General features: G+C 35.7%; 1 protein-coding gene across 3 annotated transcripts in view; it reads right to left on the reverse strand.

The window, feature by feature from the left end:
* The window catches only part of snu (ABC-type transporter snustorr), a 135,154-nt gene that overhangs the window by 36,077 nt on the left and 82,431 nt on the right, over positions 1–16,646 (reverse strand). For all 3 annotated transcript variants that reach the window (XM_073077456.1, XM_073077464.1, XM_073077472.1), the window contains 2 exons: positions 9,129–9,219; positions 4,794–4,912 (listed from right to left, as the gene is read on the reverse strand). In XM_073077456.1, the coding sequence (XP_072933557.1) occupies positions 4,794–4,912; positions 9,129–9,219 (210 nt within the window). The remainder of the gene's footprint in view (positions 1–4,793; positions 4,913–9,128; positions 9,220–16,646) is intronic.

Genomic DNA, 16,646 nt, shown 5'->3' on the forward strand with positions numbered 1-16,646 from the left:
TAATACAACGGTACCTACATATAAATAAAATTGCAGTGTCTGACTGTGATATTGAAGTTGAACCTTTTATTAACACATATTTTATTTTCACGTTACTTGCACACAAATAACTATGTTGTATTACTTTTGGTCTGTTAGATCTTTCTGCCTAACTTTGAAACTAGTTTACTGATTTGGATGATAATATAGTAGGACTATAGCGTCATTTTATCCTATAAATATGAAGGGTTCTTAAATAGGAAATTAAAAAACGAAAACTGTATTTTTCGTTCACAAAACTATTTAAATCCTATGTATACAGGCCTTTTCCTGTGTCACATATTCTCATCCACACGCATGCCACTTGCACGCGTGGCTTGCATTCTATCGTGTCATACGCACGCACCGCGAAGACTGCAGCGACTTATCATATGAACGTGTGAGTCATATGAACGTGTGAGACACGCGTGTGGGCGTAGACACGCGTGACAAGAAAATCACTTTTACTTAGCCTTTTATCTATCCAAGCAAGGTAGCGGCCTGTAGTAAGCAATAATCTAAGTTTAAGCAAGGTAGTGGACTGCACTTAGTAAGCAATAAGAGTACTCACTGTAATCTTGGCGGTTCACCTTGGATTATGTTTACCTTGTTTATGTTTAGACATGTCATTAAAATCCAAATTAGTTATGTAAGTATATAAGTTATGTATCAGTTAAGGGTGATAGAAACTTTGTTACAAATGCGACTGCACTAACGCTACATCCGTTTCTGTCTAATAACAGCAGTGTTAAGCGCTGCTGTGTCCTAGTTTGTAGGGTGTGATAAGCCAGATACTTACTCGAGGCATTCCACCTAAGCACTCAGAGGAAGAAAGGCAATTGTGATCTACCTTAGGCATGATTCCCGTGATTTTAGCATATTTTCAATTTAGGTATAACTCTTTTCAGAATTGAAAGTGACTAAATCTACATGTACTGAATGTTTAAAATTTTATTCTAATTTATAAGTGCAATATATATTAACAAAGACATACATAGAACAAAAAATACACACCTAAAAGGTTATATAAGTACAGAAACAAATTAAAAAGTCTCTGACAAAATTAACTGTAGAACTCTGTAGAACCTGCGTTCATTGTTTATTTTTTTGGGTGTCTACCTTCATAACAGTAACTATTGCCCTGACGTCACAATCACTCATTATCATAAATTATTATAAAGACAGCTGTACCCATCGTTAATGATAAAGGTGTGATTACGCAAATTCTTTATTTTAAAAGTTTTACAATATTTTTATTGTAATTTAGCATTTTAAAATTATGTTAAGGTAAGTGGAAATACCCTGCAATCATTTTTTTTTCAATTTACAGCATATCAATCAAGAGTTGCTTTAAATGCCTCCTCAAATCGAAATTAAAATTACTTCTAAGTAGCGAAATTTAAGTATCTAACCAAATTATACGAAATACAATGTTGCATTGGCCAGTTTGGATTTCTTTTTAAATTAATTTGATAGTTTTTTGCACCTTTGATACAAACTGATGATTTATATACAAATCTTAATTAATTACTTAATTTTAATTTATTTTTCCAGTACCCTACAAATGCATTCTCATTTCTAATATTATTTCCCGGTAACTTTAAAAACGTTAACAAAACGCACGTTTAAACCGCTGCGATTTTCTAACAACCACGTATGAACGCATCCTAATCCCTTTGTTCTAATCAATAAGCCTACACCCACGCCCATATGCGAAAGACAATGCATCGGACACTTGGTCAAGCTGAGGTTATTATTCTTTGTGTCTGCCCTTCGGTGATGGCGCAGTGCCAACACCTATGTGAGTAATGGTGAAAGATTTTCATATTAAAAGAAAACTTTATGATTCAACTATGGTGGTCAAAGCTATGTGGTTTGTTCGGTATGCCAAGGATGTCTGCCTTATACTAGCGGTATAGTTGAAGACCCGCGTGACGGATCGGTCACCATACCGGTCTGATACGCAAAGGGTCCCGAGTTCGATCCCCGGCCAAACAGATATCTCAATAATGAATTTAGGTTTCTGGGTCTGGATGTTTGTGTATTGTTCTCTGTGTGTCCATAGCACCCATGATACAGGGAATCCAGTGTGGAGCTGTGAGCGTTTTTTATTTGTAGGGTGTGGTAAGGCTGACTTATGGTAAGCGTTCCAACATTACTGACCTCATTTAAGACTTTTGTTAAGTGTTTATTTAAAAAAAAAGCTCTGTTAAATTGTATTGGAAAATGATTAGTGCTTGATTTCCAAATAAGGTAAGATTAGTCTAAAGAGCTTTTTCCTGTCACGCGGGTTTGTGACTGCAAGAATATTCGGTCTGCATGCGTACCATTACCGGTACCACTTGCATCCCACCGTCATAGTAACTTTTCCTATAATGGGGGCCACACATGTTAATTAATCCAATTTGAGTTAATTCACGCATGCGAGTGGGACGTGCGTGCTTGCGTAGACTCGCGTGACAGGAAAAAGACCCTATTAAGCTAATTTGGGGTACGTTTAGATGCCGTTACATCTGTTCGACTTAATAACGTTTTGTATAATATTTTTCTCTTAACAGCTAAAGTTATACAATATAACCACATCTTAACATGAGATAATAGTTATGACTTATTATTGTCATTATTGTCGGAAGAGCAAAAACAAAAAGTTATAAATAGTCGTGTGGGAAAATTCTTGAATTTATATCTGCTATAAAATTAACCCATGAATGCTAAATTAACCCATTAAATTGAAAGTTACATGCAATAACGGACGTAAGTGTTCGCTTACGACATCCTCCAATCCAGACAAAAGCACTTAACTCTGTTGTTTAAAGCCAGAAATAGGCTGAGGTATCCCTAGAGTCTTACCAGAAATTATTTATCTTTCAAATGTATTTTCTATACAAATAAACAAAATTTGTTTATTTTGAGGTGTCAATTCGTAATTTCACAATGACATTATAGTTTAAATTCATATGAAAGTATACGGCACGTATAACAAACAAAGTTGTCTGTCTCTCTGTTTGTTCCGCTTACTCTCTAAAACCGCACTTTTTGGCAGGAATTTTGGAAGAAATTTAAGTAGGTTGTTTATTTTTAGAAAAAGAATTAGGTACCTCCCACGAATACTCCAAAATATTTAAACTTTTAAACGGTGAAACCGCGAGGTAAAGTTCGTTATAAATAGGATTGCTAAATACCTTTGTAGGTACACCGGATCCATATTGGTATAAGTTTTACGACATGTAAAAATAAACATTGTTAGCTAGATTGAAAGTTAGTTACAAGATCTCCCAAGGCTAACTTCAGAATATTTAAAATATGTTGTCTGTTGAATAAAAAATAGATTTATAATGAACGATATCACGTAGAGGTTTATTTAGCGTAGTAATTATAGAATATATTATATAATACTACCTAAAGTGGCCATATGAAGTGCTAAGTGTGATAATAATGTTATTAGGGAAGTAAACAAAAGTTAATTGTTTTATTCATTTTTAACCGACTTCATTACATATGATTATACAAAGAACATTATGAATTTACCTTCGCCGTGTACAATGTACATATTGGAATAATAAGTACAATAAGCATATAACACACAGATGCAACGTTTTGTAAAAATTACAAGTAAATCCATCAAATACTTTCTGAGTTTTGTAGGCACAAACATAGGAAAACTTAATTTTATATGTTAAGATTTTGCGAAATCATCATCATCACCATCCATTACTGTCCCACTGCTGGGCACGGGTCTCCTCTCAGATTGAGAAGGATTAGGCCATAGTCCACCGCGCTGGACAAGTGCGTATTGATGGACTTTACATACCTTTGAGATTTTTTTTATAAATCTCTCAGGTATGCAAGTTTCCTCACGATGTTTCCCTCCGCCGGTTAAGCAAGTGATAATTATTTTCTAATACTTCTAATTTTAATATTTCTAATACTTTTACGAGATATTTTAACATGTTAAACATGTAAACGTAAATAATCTACTTTTAAGCTGAAATTCCGAGTAGATCGACGTAATTTCCAAGATCTACAGACAGACAAAACATTACTACTAATGCTCAAATATACATTTAACATAAAATACATTAGGCAAATAAGTATATCAGAAACTGACCTCTATTTTTGTAATGAGAGACACACCTCACTTTATGAATACGGATTTGAATTTTTATACATTGACAGTGTAAGATCATTTATCTAATTAATGTTCCTGTTTTTGTTATATATAATTATGTTGATTGAAATTAAAAGGGGCAATTGAATTAAGGACGAAAGACTTATTTCTTATCTGACAAGAGAATTCCGGGTACAATCCTCGGCCAAGCAGGTATAAATCAATGTGTTTATGTCTATGTGTGTTCAGCTTCACCATAAAATATAGTAGTGTGGCGACTTCCGTGATTCGTCAAGAGATGGCGCTACACTGAATCACGCTATAGAAGTTTTCTTAAAACTTGTACATATACAAAGTCCGAACTGCAACTGACGGGGAAAGGCTCCAGGCATGATCATTTGCTCCCTTTGCAAAAGTTCAAATCTTTATAGTTCATCTCCGGAAGCACCAGCACCACACCTGTACCTATATCTGCTCTTTAAAACCAGTCTTAAGCGCTGCTGTGTTTCGGTTTGAAAGTTGCTAGGAAGGCATACTTATTTAAGCTGTTCCGAGTTAATCCTTCAGGGGAAGCAATACTTAGCCAATCTCAAGTATACCTCATCGAGTACATGTTCGTTTGCTATATCTCCATTATGAAATAAACTTGTAGAGTACATTTACTCACATGGTCCCCTTAGCGACGGTCATGTTGAGGTTGCTGAGTACGTGGTTGGGCCTCTTGTTGGAGCCGTAGTGTTTGAACGCGTGTCGCACGCACACCGCCTGCTGACGTTTCTGCCACATCTAGGGAACATACAACACATATATAAAATATATATTTACTTAAATACATTTTAAACTAGATACAAAAAATCACGACTGCTTATTAATATATCACTGTAAGATAAGGTAAGGTACTCGTAGACTAAATCATTCCCACATTTTAGACGAACCCAACGACATCTTATATGTTAAAATCCGTTAGTAGAGGTCGACTGGGCATGGACTTCTGTGATGCGCCGCTACGCTCTGAGATCTGAGCTGGAATGCCTCGGAAAAGTATGTCTCCCTTATCACACCTTTCAAATCAGAACACAGCTGCGCTTAGTACGGATGTTATTAGGCAGAAACGCCTCTGTGGATCGACTCGGTGGCCGGAGTCGAACCACAGAGGGTTCTACCATCGCCATATCAATTTTTAGGGTTTACTAGTTCTTATTTATGACTTTGGAGTGAGGATGTCAGCTCACTTACACGTCAGGTTTGATCTTAGTCTTCAGAAGTGGCAAAGTATCTGTGATTGGCTTCTGGTAGAAACCCTATTATATATGCAGTTGTAGAGCCATGGACGTTGGTCATATGCCATTTTTAAAAATTAACGATAAATGACATTCCATAAGGGGTTGTCCTCTGAACGTCGCATTATATTGTACGAAATGCATTATTATGTAAGATCTCTTATTATTCCATTAAATATATTGAAATGGTTTGTAGGCATATCAGACAAGAATTTTATAAGCGCTTTATGTAATATAGTTTTTTTCAAAACTTTTTTGCTTTTGTAAAAATTAAGAACATTCTATTTTAAATTACTTGTTTCGGTATGTTGCCACATCAAAAATGCGTGTTATAAATCCGCCATGACCACAAAGCATGAGCGATTTTATGTAACATAATTACCATAATTATGATTTAATTATAAGTAACTAATAATTATTTCCTCATATCATTAATGGTTAATTAAAAAGACTTCCAGGTAGGAATTTTAGTGTAAATAAATCAAAGACAATCAAATGTACGCACTTGCACCATAGACAATAGGCAGTTACGACAGAAAAGGTAACCATAAACAAAACAAGATGGCCGCTGAGGAAGGATAATCTTTCAATAGTCCAATGATAATGTTTTTAATATTTAATTGTTATTGTTTGGCTAAAATAAATAATATATATATTTATTTATCTGCGTAACGTAGTGGTTACCATATTGGTTTTGGAATGCACTTTTCCTGTTCGATTTCCGGTTAAACAAGTTATAATGATGAAATATGCTAAATGTTTAAGTATTTATTTCTTATACATATGTACACAGAATCATTAACTCAATTTATAAATTTAAAGCAAATGACCTTAATCCCTTCCAACGCGAACTTAAAGATCGTCTTCTCTATTTTTATTCTTTATTTTTAAGTACATATATTAATTTACACACCGCTATGAGAGGGAAAAGTATTGATGAAACGGAAACTGTACCCTTACCAGGAGTTTTTACGTTTCGACAAATATGACTGTTTTGGTATTTGTTTACGTATTTGTACGTAGTGGCTACTGCCGCCCATGGACATCTGTAATCAACCCCAGATAGGATTAGATATTCCTACCTGAGGTCGGCCACAGATGCGCCGCTACCCCTGAGGACTAAGCTGGAACGCCTCAGAAAAGTTTGTCTCCCTTACCACACCCTTCAAACCGGAACACAGCAGCGCCTAACACTGCTGTTATTAGGTAGAAATAGGTGTGGCGGTGGTGCCGCCGGAGTCGAACCACAAAGGGTTCTACCACCTTCAAAAGGTAAACATTACATACACACACCCTTTTTTAAGTTGCCTTGTTAAGCTACAAGTAAGGCTAACACTACACCCAAAATAAAGCGTTTAATAAATTGATTGTGACTTCAACGAACATACTCGTAAGTAGAGTTCGCCAAACGACCTTGTCGGCCTTTTACTCAAAACCAACACGAAGGTCTATGAACCACGAATACTACGATAACTGAGACTAAACTAGCGATATGGAGATTGCGTTCGGACTTTAACTGTTCAATTACTATGTAAAGTCCCAAGTTCGATCCCTGCTCATGTGGAGAGTGCGTTGTTTTTTTTTAATTTATAAATTTTATTACTAAACGAGCTTTTGCCCGCGGCTTCGCTCGCGTTACGATGTAATATTTTCTTCCCCTATTTTATCCCCTTGGGGGTAGAATTGATCAAAATCCTTCCTTAGCGGATGCCTACGTCATAACATCTACCTGCATACCAAATTTCAGCCCGATCCGACCTGTGGTTTGGGCTGTGCGTTGATAGATAACTATATCAGTCCGTCACCTTTGAGTTATATATATAAATGTAATGCAATGTAAAACGATAAGGCAGACGGGCTACCGAATGGAAAGCAGTCACCGTCGCCTATGGGCATATGCATATCAGAGGAGTTGCCAATGCAACACCAGCTTTGGAGAAGAGTTCAATCGCTACTTTATATTTATAAAGCCCATATCCTAAGGTTCCGGGCACTTAAAAGTGAAGTGTCCGTCTTATAACAGCAGTGTTTTCATTTGATTGATGTGGTAAGTTATAGGTATAGATAAGTATAGATATCCCACCGCCTTATAATTGAAGGAAGCCATTAAATGGCTTAAACGGCCGACAATTCTGTCAGCCGTTTAATGGCTGTCATGGTGTAATTCACGCGGAACAATGCTGAAATGCGCAGTTAAGTGGTGCAAAAACACGAAATCGAAGAAAAAGTGCGGAGAACTATCGTTTCATTCGTAAATGACCTAAAAACTACATTTTTTTTTAAAAATTTCAAACACGGAAATAGATGACAGTGACAATTTCAATTGTTAAAACTGGTTACATTTTCTGTTTGTTGGGAGTGAGTAATCTTTTCTAATCTATGGTTATAGGACATATGTCCCAGTTTAGTCCAAAGCAGTAGCAACACTAACACCATCATCAAATTGTACTCCAACATTATAAAGAATGAAAAGAGGTCGGTTGTGACCGTATTTCAACTTATATATTTGTATATGTAACATTGAATGACCGTAAGCTTAAAACATGTGCTAAGGTTTATGAACTCAAACACAAAATGTATAAAACTACCTGAAAGATTGAGATATTGCGTGTGAATGCCTAAAATATAATTACAACATAAAGCAAATAATACAATGTTTCTTTACTTAGTCTCACGAAATTGGTTCAAAATTTGAAATGAACAAATGTATTGTATAAATGGCTGCAATTTAGTATTACTATTTGACACGAAATCTCCGCTCAGGGAAGCATTTGTTAAAATTTACGCATTATGAAAATGTGTTACGATTTATCCAATATCTATATTACATGTACTAATCTATGGTTACATCTATTAAAACTAAAGGGCGGCTACAGCTCAAACGTTAAGAGCATTATTTTTTTTTGCCAAGTCGTACAAACGTACCATTCAGCGACTGTAAATTGGTCACTTATTATTATAAAAATACAACATCATGAAAATAACACATAATAATTAATAAAAATAATACTACAATTAAATAATTTGAATACATTTCTAACAATAGAGACAAAACAGTCCTGCTGAAGCGCTGCAAAAATCCGCCGTGCGTGGTAAAGCCAATATTTTCTAAAATTTTGGAAGTATGACACTTTCCTCATCTTCCCCTTAAAAATATACAGTACTGCGTAATACTAGTTCTAAGTTGGTATTTTTGAAACCTTTTATCGTAGACTTGGAAAGCAACGTATCTATGATCGACTTAAGGTAAACCTCCCGAGTCTGGCCTGATTAACCCTAAGGCTAATTAGGCTGCAGCCTAGGGCGCGAGGATCAGGGGGGCGCGCCAAAATTGTGTCTTCGGCACTTTTAATTTCATGCTAGTAAACAAAGTCAAAACTAATATATTACTTTTGAGGTCTATCGTAACGGTGGGGGCGCGTCTTCATAATTAGCCTAGGGCGGTCAGAACTCTTGATCCGTCGCTGCTCCCGAGTTAAATGTGTCAGGCCATACTCGATAGTAACCATTTGCCATTAGTTTCCCTGTACGTTTATTACTTTAATATTTTTTATTCTCTCCATAGGAAAACGAATGTGATATAATAGTAGTGATAATGATAAATGGTTGCACTCATAAATAGGTATTTTAATCACTCCACACATATAAAAATTTCTTCACGGTTATAATTGTATTTTACAAATATTTATATAATTATGTGTTTAAACTAATATTTTCCTTACCGTGCTATCCTTGTCTAGAGGCACTGAGAACTGTATCTGGCTCATTTTGGACTCCTTCTCGTCGCCCATGGGCGACGTAGGCGAGGTCTCTCTGTAACAAACAAAAGCACAATTAATATATTGTTCTAAGATTTTTTTATAATATAGGAGTAGCTGACGAGCAGTCCACATCGAGTAAGTGGCTACTGCCGCCCATAGACATCTGTAATATACCCCAGATAGGATTAGATATTCCTACCTACGGTCGGCCACAGATGCGCCGCTACCCCTGAGTATTAAGCTGGAACGCCTCGGAAAAGTATTTCTCCCTTACTACATCCTTCAAATAAGAAGACAGCAGCGTTTAACACTGCTGTTATTAAGTAGAAATAAGTGTGGTAGTGGTGCCACTGGAGTCGAACAACAAAGTGTTCTACCAACTTCAAAGTTCAGAATTCAAGATCTTTGGCGGATCTGTAGCTGTAGGTTACAAATTTTCTTAAAGTTCAAGAAGAGGTTTATTTTTAAAGTTTAACTTGAACTTTATTTATTTTTCTGTTACTTCAGGATTGTATGATTAAAGCAAATAATTATAGTATTAGCACAGTATAAGTATATTTCCATATTTGTACTGTGATATTAGTTTCAAAATTTTAAGATGTTTATTTTCATTAAAAAATGGTATCGCTCTTACTGACATTTTATTCAGATTTAACTGACTTTGAAGGCATAAAGTTCTGCTCTTCAGCAATGTTTATTTATAGTAAACCTCCAATTGGATCCCAGGATTTACTACAAATATTAGGTTTCTAAATACGTGGATGGCAACTAGCAACCCTAATCTAATTGAAGCTAAATAGCACCAAAATTCCAATTCAAATCGTTCATCATGGCAACCCATTGTATCAACCAGCATATATTATCTACATCAGGAATTCCATTGGCGTCCGAACCGTGTTTTGACACATCGGCCACATCGCTCACGGTCGACATGGCGAAACTATTACGATACATTACGAGTGGACAAATCTATAGCCGTCTCCCTCACACGTATGTAACCTTGGTGAGTGCAACACGACACGCGATATCCGCTCGTAGCATTGACTACTAATGGATTTGACGTCGAATTAGACCAGCTATAAAGTAAACAATGCATTTTAATGTCGTTCTTCAAAGACAATATAGTAGTAATAGAGGAGGAAAAGTGTACTGCGAGTTAGTACCAATTGGTGGTGAGGTGGTCTGAAATATATAGCGACCAATCAATCCGAATTACTGTGAAGCGGGTAAAAAGCTTTTGTATGAAATTTTAGGAAATGCCCGCTCTGTAGACCTATATATTCATAAATTTACATAAATAACTTCCTTTAAATAACAAGTCCCATATTAGTAAAGTCAAGAAACCTGATTTCGTAAATAAATCACACAGACCGCGCTAAAAAGCAAATTAAATACGCCATTTTGATTTTTGAAATTTTAATGTACCTACTCGCGCTACTGAGACGAATTTCACGACTTCTCATATGTTAAAATCTAGCAAATCATTGAGGATACATTCTGTGCTAGAGAAATAGACATACATACTTCTATAATTCATAAGCTCTAAGCCTAATATACCTGAGAGATTTATAAAAAAAATCTCAAAGGTATGTGAAGTCTACCAATACGCACTTGGCCAGCGCGGTGGACTATGACCTGATCCTTCTCATTAAGAGAAGAGACCCGTGCCCAGCAGTGGGACAGTAATGGGTTGTTGATGATGATGACGATATGGATCAAATTCTTAATTTTTATTTATGATGTATCTTTGATAGGTAAAATAGAAAGCACCGCCTTGAAATTGGATGAAGTCACAAAAGGCTGACTTGTCAGTTATTTTTTGAATTATCGACAAATAAAAATAATTCTTAGAGAAAATGTATGTATATTACTAATAATACGTAATTTACGTAATAAATCAATAAGTATTTCAAACATTTTAGACACATTTTAGCACGGAGACTTGGCAAAACTTTATTTACGCAACAATTTCAATTCTCAAAACTGGTTACACTTTCTTGTTAGTGTATTTTTCTCATCTCAGTGTGATATCTTAAGAGTTATCGATTATGTGATAATGCTTATGGAAAAAAACATGTACCCAAGCAAGTATTTAAACTCCTATAAAATGTATCAATCGAAAATTTTCCACGCGTATTTTCGGAAATACACTGGCCGGTAAAGCATGCATAACGTTCTTATTTCATTGAATTAAAAGTGAATCACCTACATTAATTAATATAACAAAAAATGTGACGAGCTTCGGTTTGAGACATACTCAATCTGTTGTTATACCGTGACCATTAATTTATTTCTTTAATTTATTAAAATACTAGCCGACCCGGCGAACGTTGTGTTGCCATATAAATTAAAAAAAAATGTTAAGGGTGAACAACCCTTATCACTTAGGGGTATGAAAATAGATAGTAGCCTATTCTCAGACCTACTGAATATGCATATAAAATTTGGTGAAAATCGGTAAAGCCGTGTCGGAGGAGTACGGTAACTAACATTGTGACATGAGAATTTTATATACAAGATTACCCTTAATTTATTAAATTACCAGCTTTGATCCGCAGCTTTGCTCGTGGTCAGAGATTGGTGACATCGATTGGTGAGTGACACCTTAAGTATTGTATTTATCTATCCCTAAGAAACGGTACTTTATTCGGGATAAAAGGAACCTTACGTTCTTTACTGAATCCCTGATAACTTATGTACAAAATCAAGCCTTCTACTAGCAGATTTATTAGAAACGCCATTTTTATTTTCACCGAGTATAGTTGAATGGATAGCAGAAAACAGGATTATATTTTGGCAAAGGGAGATCTCCCGCTGGGCTAGGTGATCATGCCCGGGGAGCGGCCGTGCTCCGACAGTCTCAGTTCGGAGCTTGTATATATGCAAGATGTTTAGAAAACTTCGATAGCGTGATTCAATAGCGCCATCTCTTGACGAGTAGCGGGAAGTCGCTACAATACCGTAAATAGTAGAGCGTATGGTGATATTAGTTATACCCTAGTATACCTATTATTATCAAAGCCATCACCTCATTCTGGTTAATTGCGTTAAAACTAGCTAACGAAGTAATTAGTTAAGGAAATACTAATGTCCTTCTTAAGTTGGCCTTTGACTGGCAATTATAATAAAAATACTTGTAGCATACCCATTACCTACATCATAAAAGATATAAAAATATTTAGAAGAAATATTTCTGCTTAATAACATCAGTGTTAGCTCTGCTATGTTCAACTTTGAAGGGTGTAATAAAGAAGACAATAAAAATCTAGGGAGACGGTATAAAGCTTGGCATTCGAACCTTGGGCCCTTCGATTGAAAGGTCGCAAACAAACAACTAGTATTTTCTTTTATAATTTAGGTGTAGCAGATGAGCATGCACCTGGTGGTAAGTGGCTGCTGCCGCCTATGGATATCTATAATCAACCCAAGCTAAGATAAGATTCTTACCTAAGATAGGCCACAGATGCGGCGTTACAGCAATGGACTAAGTTAGAATGCCTCGTAAAAGTATGTCTCCCTTACCAAACTCTAAAATACATCAGCGCTTAACACTGCTTTTATTAGGCTGAAATAGATATAGCGATTGTGCCGCCGGAGTCAAACCACAGAGGATTCAGGAGACAGAGACATTTAAGCCTATCACTGCTTACATACATTATACTTATACTTATGAGCATCCACATTCCATATTAAAGAATATGCCAATTCGAATAAGATGCTGTTAGGTTAACTAATTACGTAATAACATAAGACAGAAGGTCCCTTTAGTAGGGACTGAATAAATGAACCGACTTGGTATTGCATGGCTCTCACAACTTTTTATGGTATTGAGTTGCGAGACTTAGACTTTTCACAAGTTATGTTTTTGATAGCTTACATTATACATGTACAGACAGGTTCATTAGTAGACGTGCAGATCAAAATTAACCAAAAATACCTATACACCCAAACGTTCATAAATAACTAAACAACCATATAGAATTACAATAGAATTAGATGAACATCATAAACTTCCAAAAGTAAATGAACACTACAATGACATATCATATTAGTGAGTTTCGTTTTTATTGCATAAATTGCCTTATTTTAATGTGGTTTATCGACATAAGTAACGTTATAAAGCGTATAAAATAAAATATATATACCAAATTTCATAGAGATACCTGAAGAAATGCAGATTTTATTTGCATTTAAGCATATTCGAATTTTTGAAACGTTCTCCTGTAAAGTTGTCATTTTGCAGTTACGATATTGTACGTAGGAGGGGTCATATGTTCATCCACTTTTGGAGCTGGCTGTAGTACTTATGAGCCTCCGTGTTCCATATTAAAGAATGTGCGAATTTGAATAGCTACACGCATTCCAAATATATTTCGCTAAACCTGTTCTTCAAAACAACTAGTTATGTTTGAATAATACAAGTAGTTTTGTTATAGCGACCGGTGGTTCTGGTTTGTTTGATCACGTTTTCTAAGTCGCATGTTATGCTAAGTGACTGAGAAATTATTGGTCATCTTTTGCGTTTTTGGAAGCTTGGATTTGCGTCAGTGAGAGTCCGGGTTCTGGTCTAACCACTTACTTTTGATTTTTTATGCGTTATACCACTTGTTTATTTTTTGAGACGTTTAAGGAATTATTAATAAAAGACTGATAGCCTAGTGGTTATGAAACTCGGCCTCTCGATTGAGGGGTCCGAGGTTTAAATCCCAGGCACACACCTCTGATTTTTTTTCTAAGTTTTAGAAATTAATTATTACTTGCTAAACGGTGAAGGATAACATCGTGAGGAAACCTGCATATCTGAGAGATTTATAAAAAAGAATCTCAAAGGTATGTGAAGTCTACCAATTCGCACTTGGCCAGCGCGGTGGACTATGGCCTAATCCTTCTCACTATGAGAGGACACCCGTGCCCAGCAGTGGGACAATAATGGGTTGATGATGATGATGATAAGGAATTATTAGTCTTCGTTAGCGTTTTAAAAGCTTTTGGATCTTGCGTCAATGTGGGTCAGGGTTTGAGGCTAACCACTTTCTTTTGATTTTTGGAATTTTTACGCGTTGTATCTAGAATAAAATGTCATTGGTTATATCTAAATTCATTTACCCCTTCATTTAACAGAGTAGTCACACAAAATTTAATATAACACCATACAATAGAATATACGATATTGGCCACATACCTTATTTGCATTTAAAATAAGTAAATAACTAACTATTAGGTAAATAAAGTATAAAGATATAATGTATATGTACAAACTTCTATGACAAATGACATAAATGACACTTCCGGCAATAGACAGAATTTTTCATTAGACATCTATGTTTCTGACAATATGTCTATTCTTCTAAATGTGAAGATAAGACAATAAGATACAAACCACCAATTTTAACAAAATTGTCTAAAAACACCTATTTCTGCCTAAAAACCGCAGTGTTAAGCGCTGCTGTGTTCTGCTACGGTATGGCAAGGGAGTCACTTATACAAATTCCAGCTTAGTCCTCAGGGGTAGCAACGCATCTGTACCCAACCTTAGACAGGAATCTAATCTTATCTGGGGTTGATTACTGATGTCCATGAGCGTCAGAGGCCACTTACAATCAGGACTACATGCTGCTTTGCTAATTCTGTATTATCTACACTAACATTATAAAGAGGAAAACTTTGTTTGTTTGGTTGTAATGAATAGGCTCAAAAACTACTGGACTGATTTTAAAAATTCTTTCATGAATTAATGAAATATATTCGATAAATACATTTTGAGGCGGAACAAAGTTTGCCGGGTCAGCTAGTAAAAAATATACAATTAAGTTTATACTTAAAAAAATATAAAGTTTACAAAGTTTACATAGACCTTTGCGGAGTTGTCTTTAAAATTCAAGATACTAATTGTGAATTAGCGATTATAGCTACAATGAATAGGCAAGAACAAAAACTGGGACAAAAAGTGTGGAAACATAATATTTTCCTGACAATAGCGAATGGCTTTGACCCGCCACCTCAACTCGTAAAGACGGTGGATGTTATTACTGTTAACCACTTGTTATATACTTAGCGATAAAGCGATAAGAGAATATCGCATCTATACGGCTTAGATTACTAGATAACCCGAACGTGATAACCGATCTATACCAATTTTTGTCAACCAAATATCGAAATTTGACATTTTTTCTAGGCAATAATTATCAAATTTTGAACTGAAAATTTGAATTTTTGACAAAGTGAAATTTTGGTAAGCTTACATTGGTTTAGATTGATTATTACAAACGGGCACTATTTTCATAAACAATAATGATTGCATCGAAAAACATATATTCAAATAGCATTGATTTAAATACAATTAACAAAATAATAATGATTTATCAACCAAATTCGGTTGTTAAGCGATTGTTATTTATATCGATATTACCGCTCTCCTTAAATTAGCTACTCTCTTATCGTTAATGGTGAGTCAAGAGTGTTATAGACTCTTACTTCTAAACTATGATATCACTAAAAGTGGCTGATGCAAAAATAAAAAGATTTACATAGAATCTTTAGTTTACTCACAACTTAGTTCGATTTTACACCTGCCCTTGAATATCTGATATATAAAATTCTCGTGTCACAATGTTAGTTACCGTACTCCTCCGCAACGGCTTTACCGATTTTCACCAAATTTTATATGCATATTCAGTAGGTCTGAGAATCGGCTACTATCTATTTTTCATACCCCTAAGTGATAAGGGTTGTTCACCGTTAACATTTTTTATTTATATGACAACACAACGTTTTCCGGGTCAGCTAGTACTAAATAATAATAAAGCCGCCGATGATAATAAAGGTATACCTAAAACCGATTACAAATACGTTGGAACTCCTGAGGACTAAAATGGTCGCCTCTTATGCAAGTCAGCTGACATTAAGACTCTTTCAGCGAAACGTAAGAGCTGCTTCACGCTAGAATTAGATGTAGGGGTAGTAACTCCCCCGTCAAACCATACTGGTTCCAATAACCTTTTTTTTAAACTACTCATCTTCTGTCTCCACTAAATCGATAATGTGATTTACTCTTTTCATATAATATAGGAGTAGCAGACGAGCATGCACTTCACCTGATGGTAAGTAACGCCCATGGAAATCTTTGATCAACCCCAGATAGAATTACATATTCTTGCCTGAGGTCCGCCACAGATGCGCCGCTACCGCTGAGGACTAAGCTGGAACGCCTCGGAAAAGTATGTCTTCATTCAGCACACCCTTCAAACCAGAATACAGCAGCGCTTAACACTGCTGTTATGAGGTAGAAATAAGTGTGGCGGTGGTGCCGCCGGAATCGAACCACAAAGGGTTCTACCACAACGACGCCTAAAGATTTTATTTAAAAGAGAATTAAAGACAATTAATACGTGATGCATGAATACATCAGTTCTGCTAAACCAGCTGTTTGCAACTCATACTGACGAAACACGTACGTTTCGAGCTGAGATTGCAGTTTCT

Source organism: Epargyreus clarus, unplaced genomic scaffold, assembly GCF_041222505.1.
Source record: "Epargyreus clarus isolate Ecla_fem2 unplaced genomic scaffold, WU_Ecla_fem_2.2 ptg000002l, whole genome shotgun sequence".
NCBI classification, from domain to species: Eukaryota; Metazoa; Arthropoda; class Insecta; order Lepidoptera; family Hesperiidae; genus Epargyreus; species Epargyreus clarus.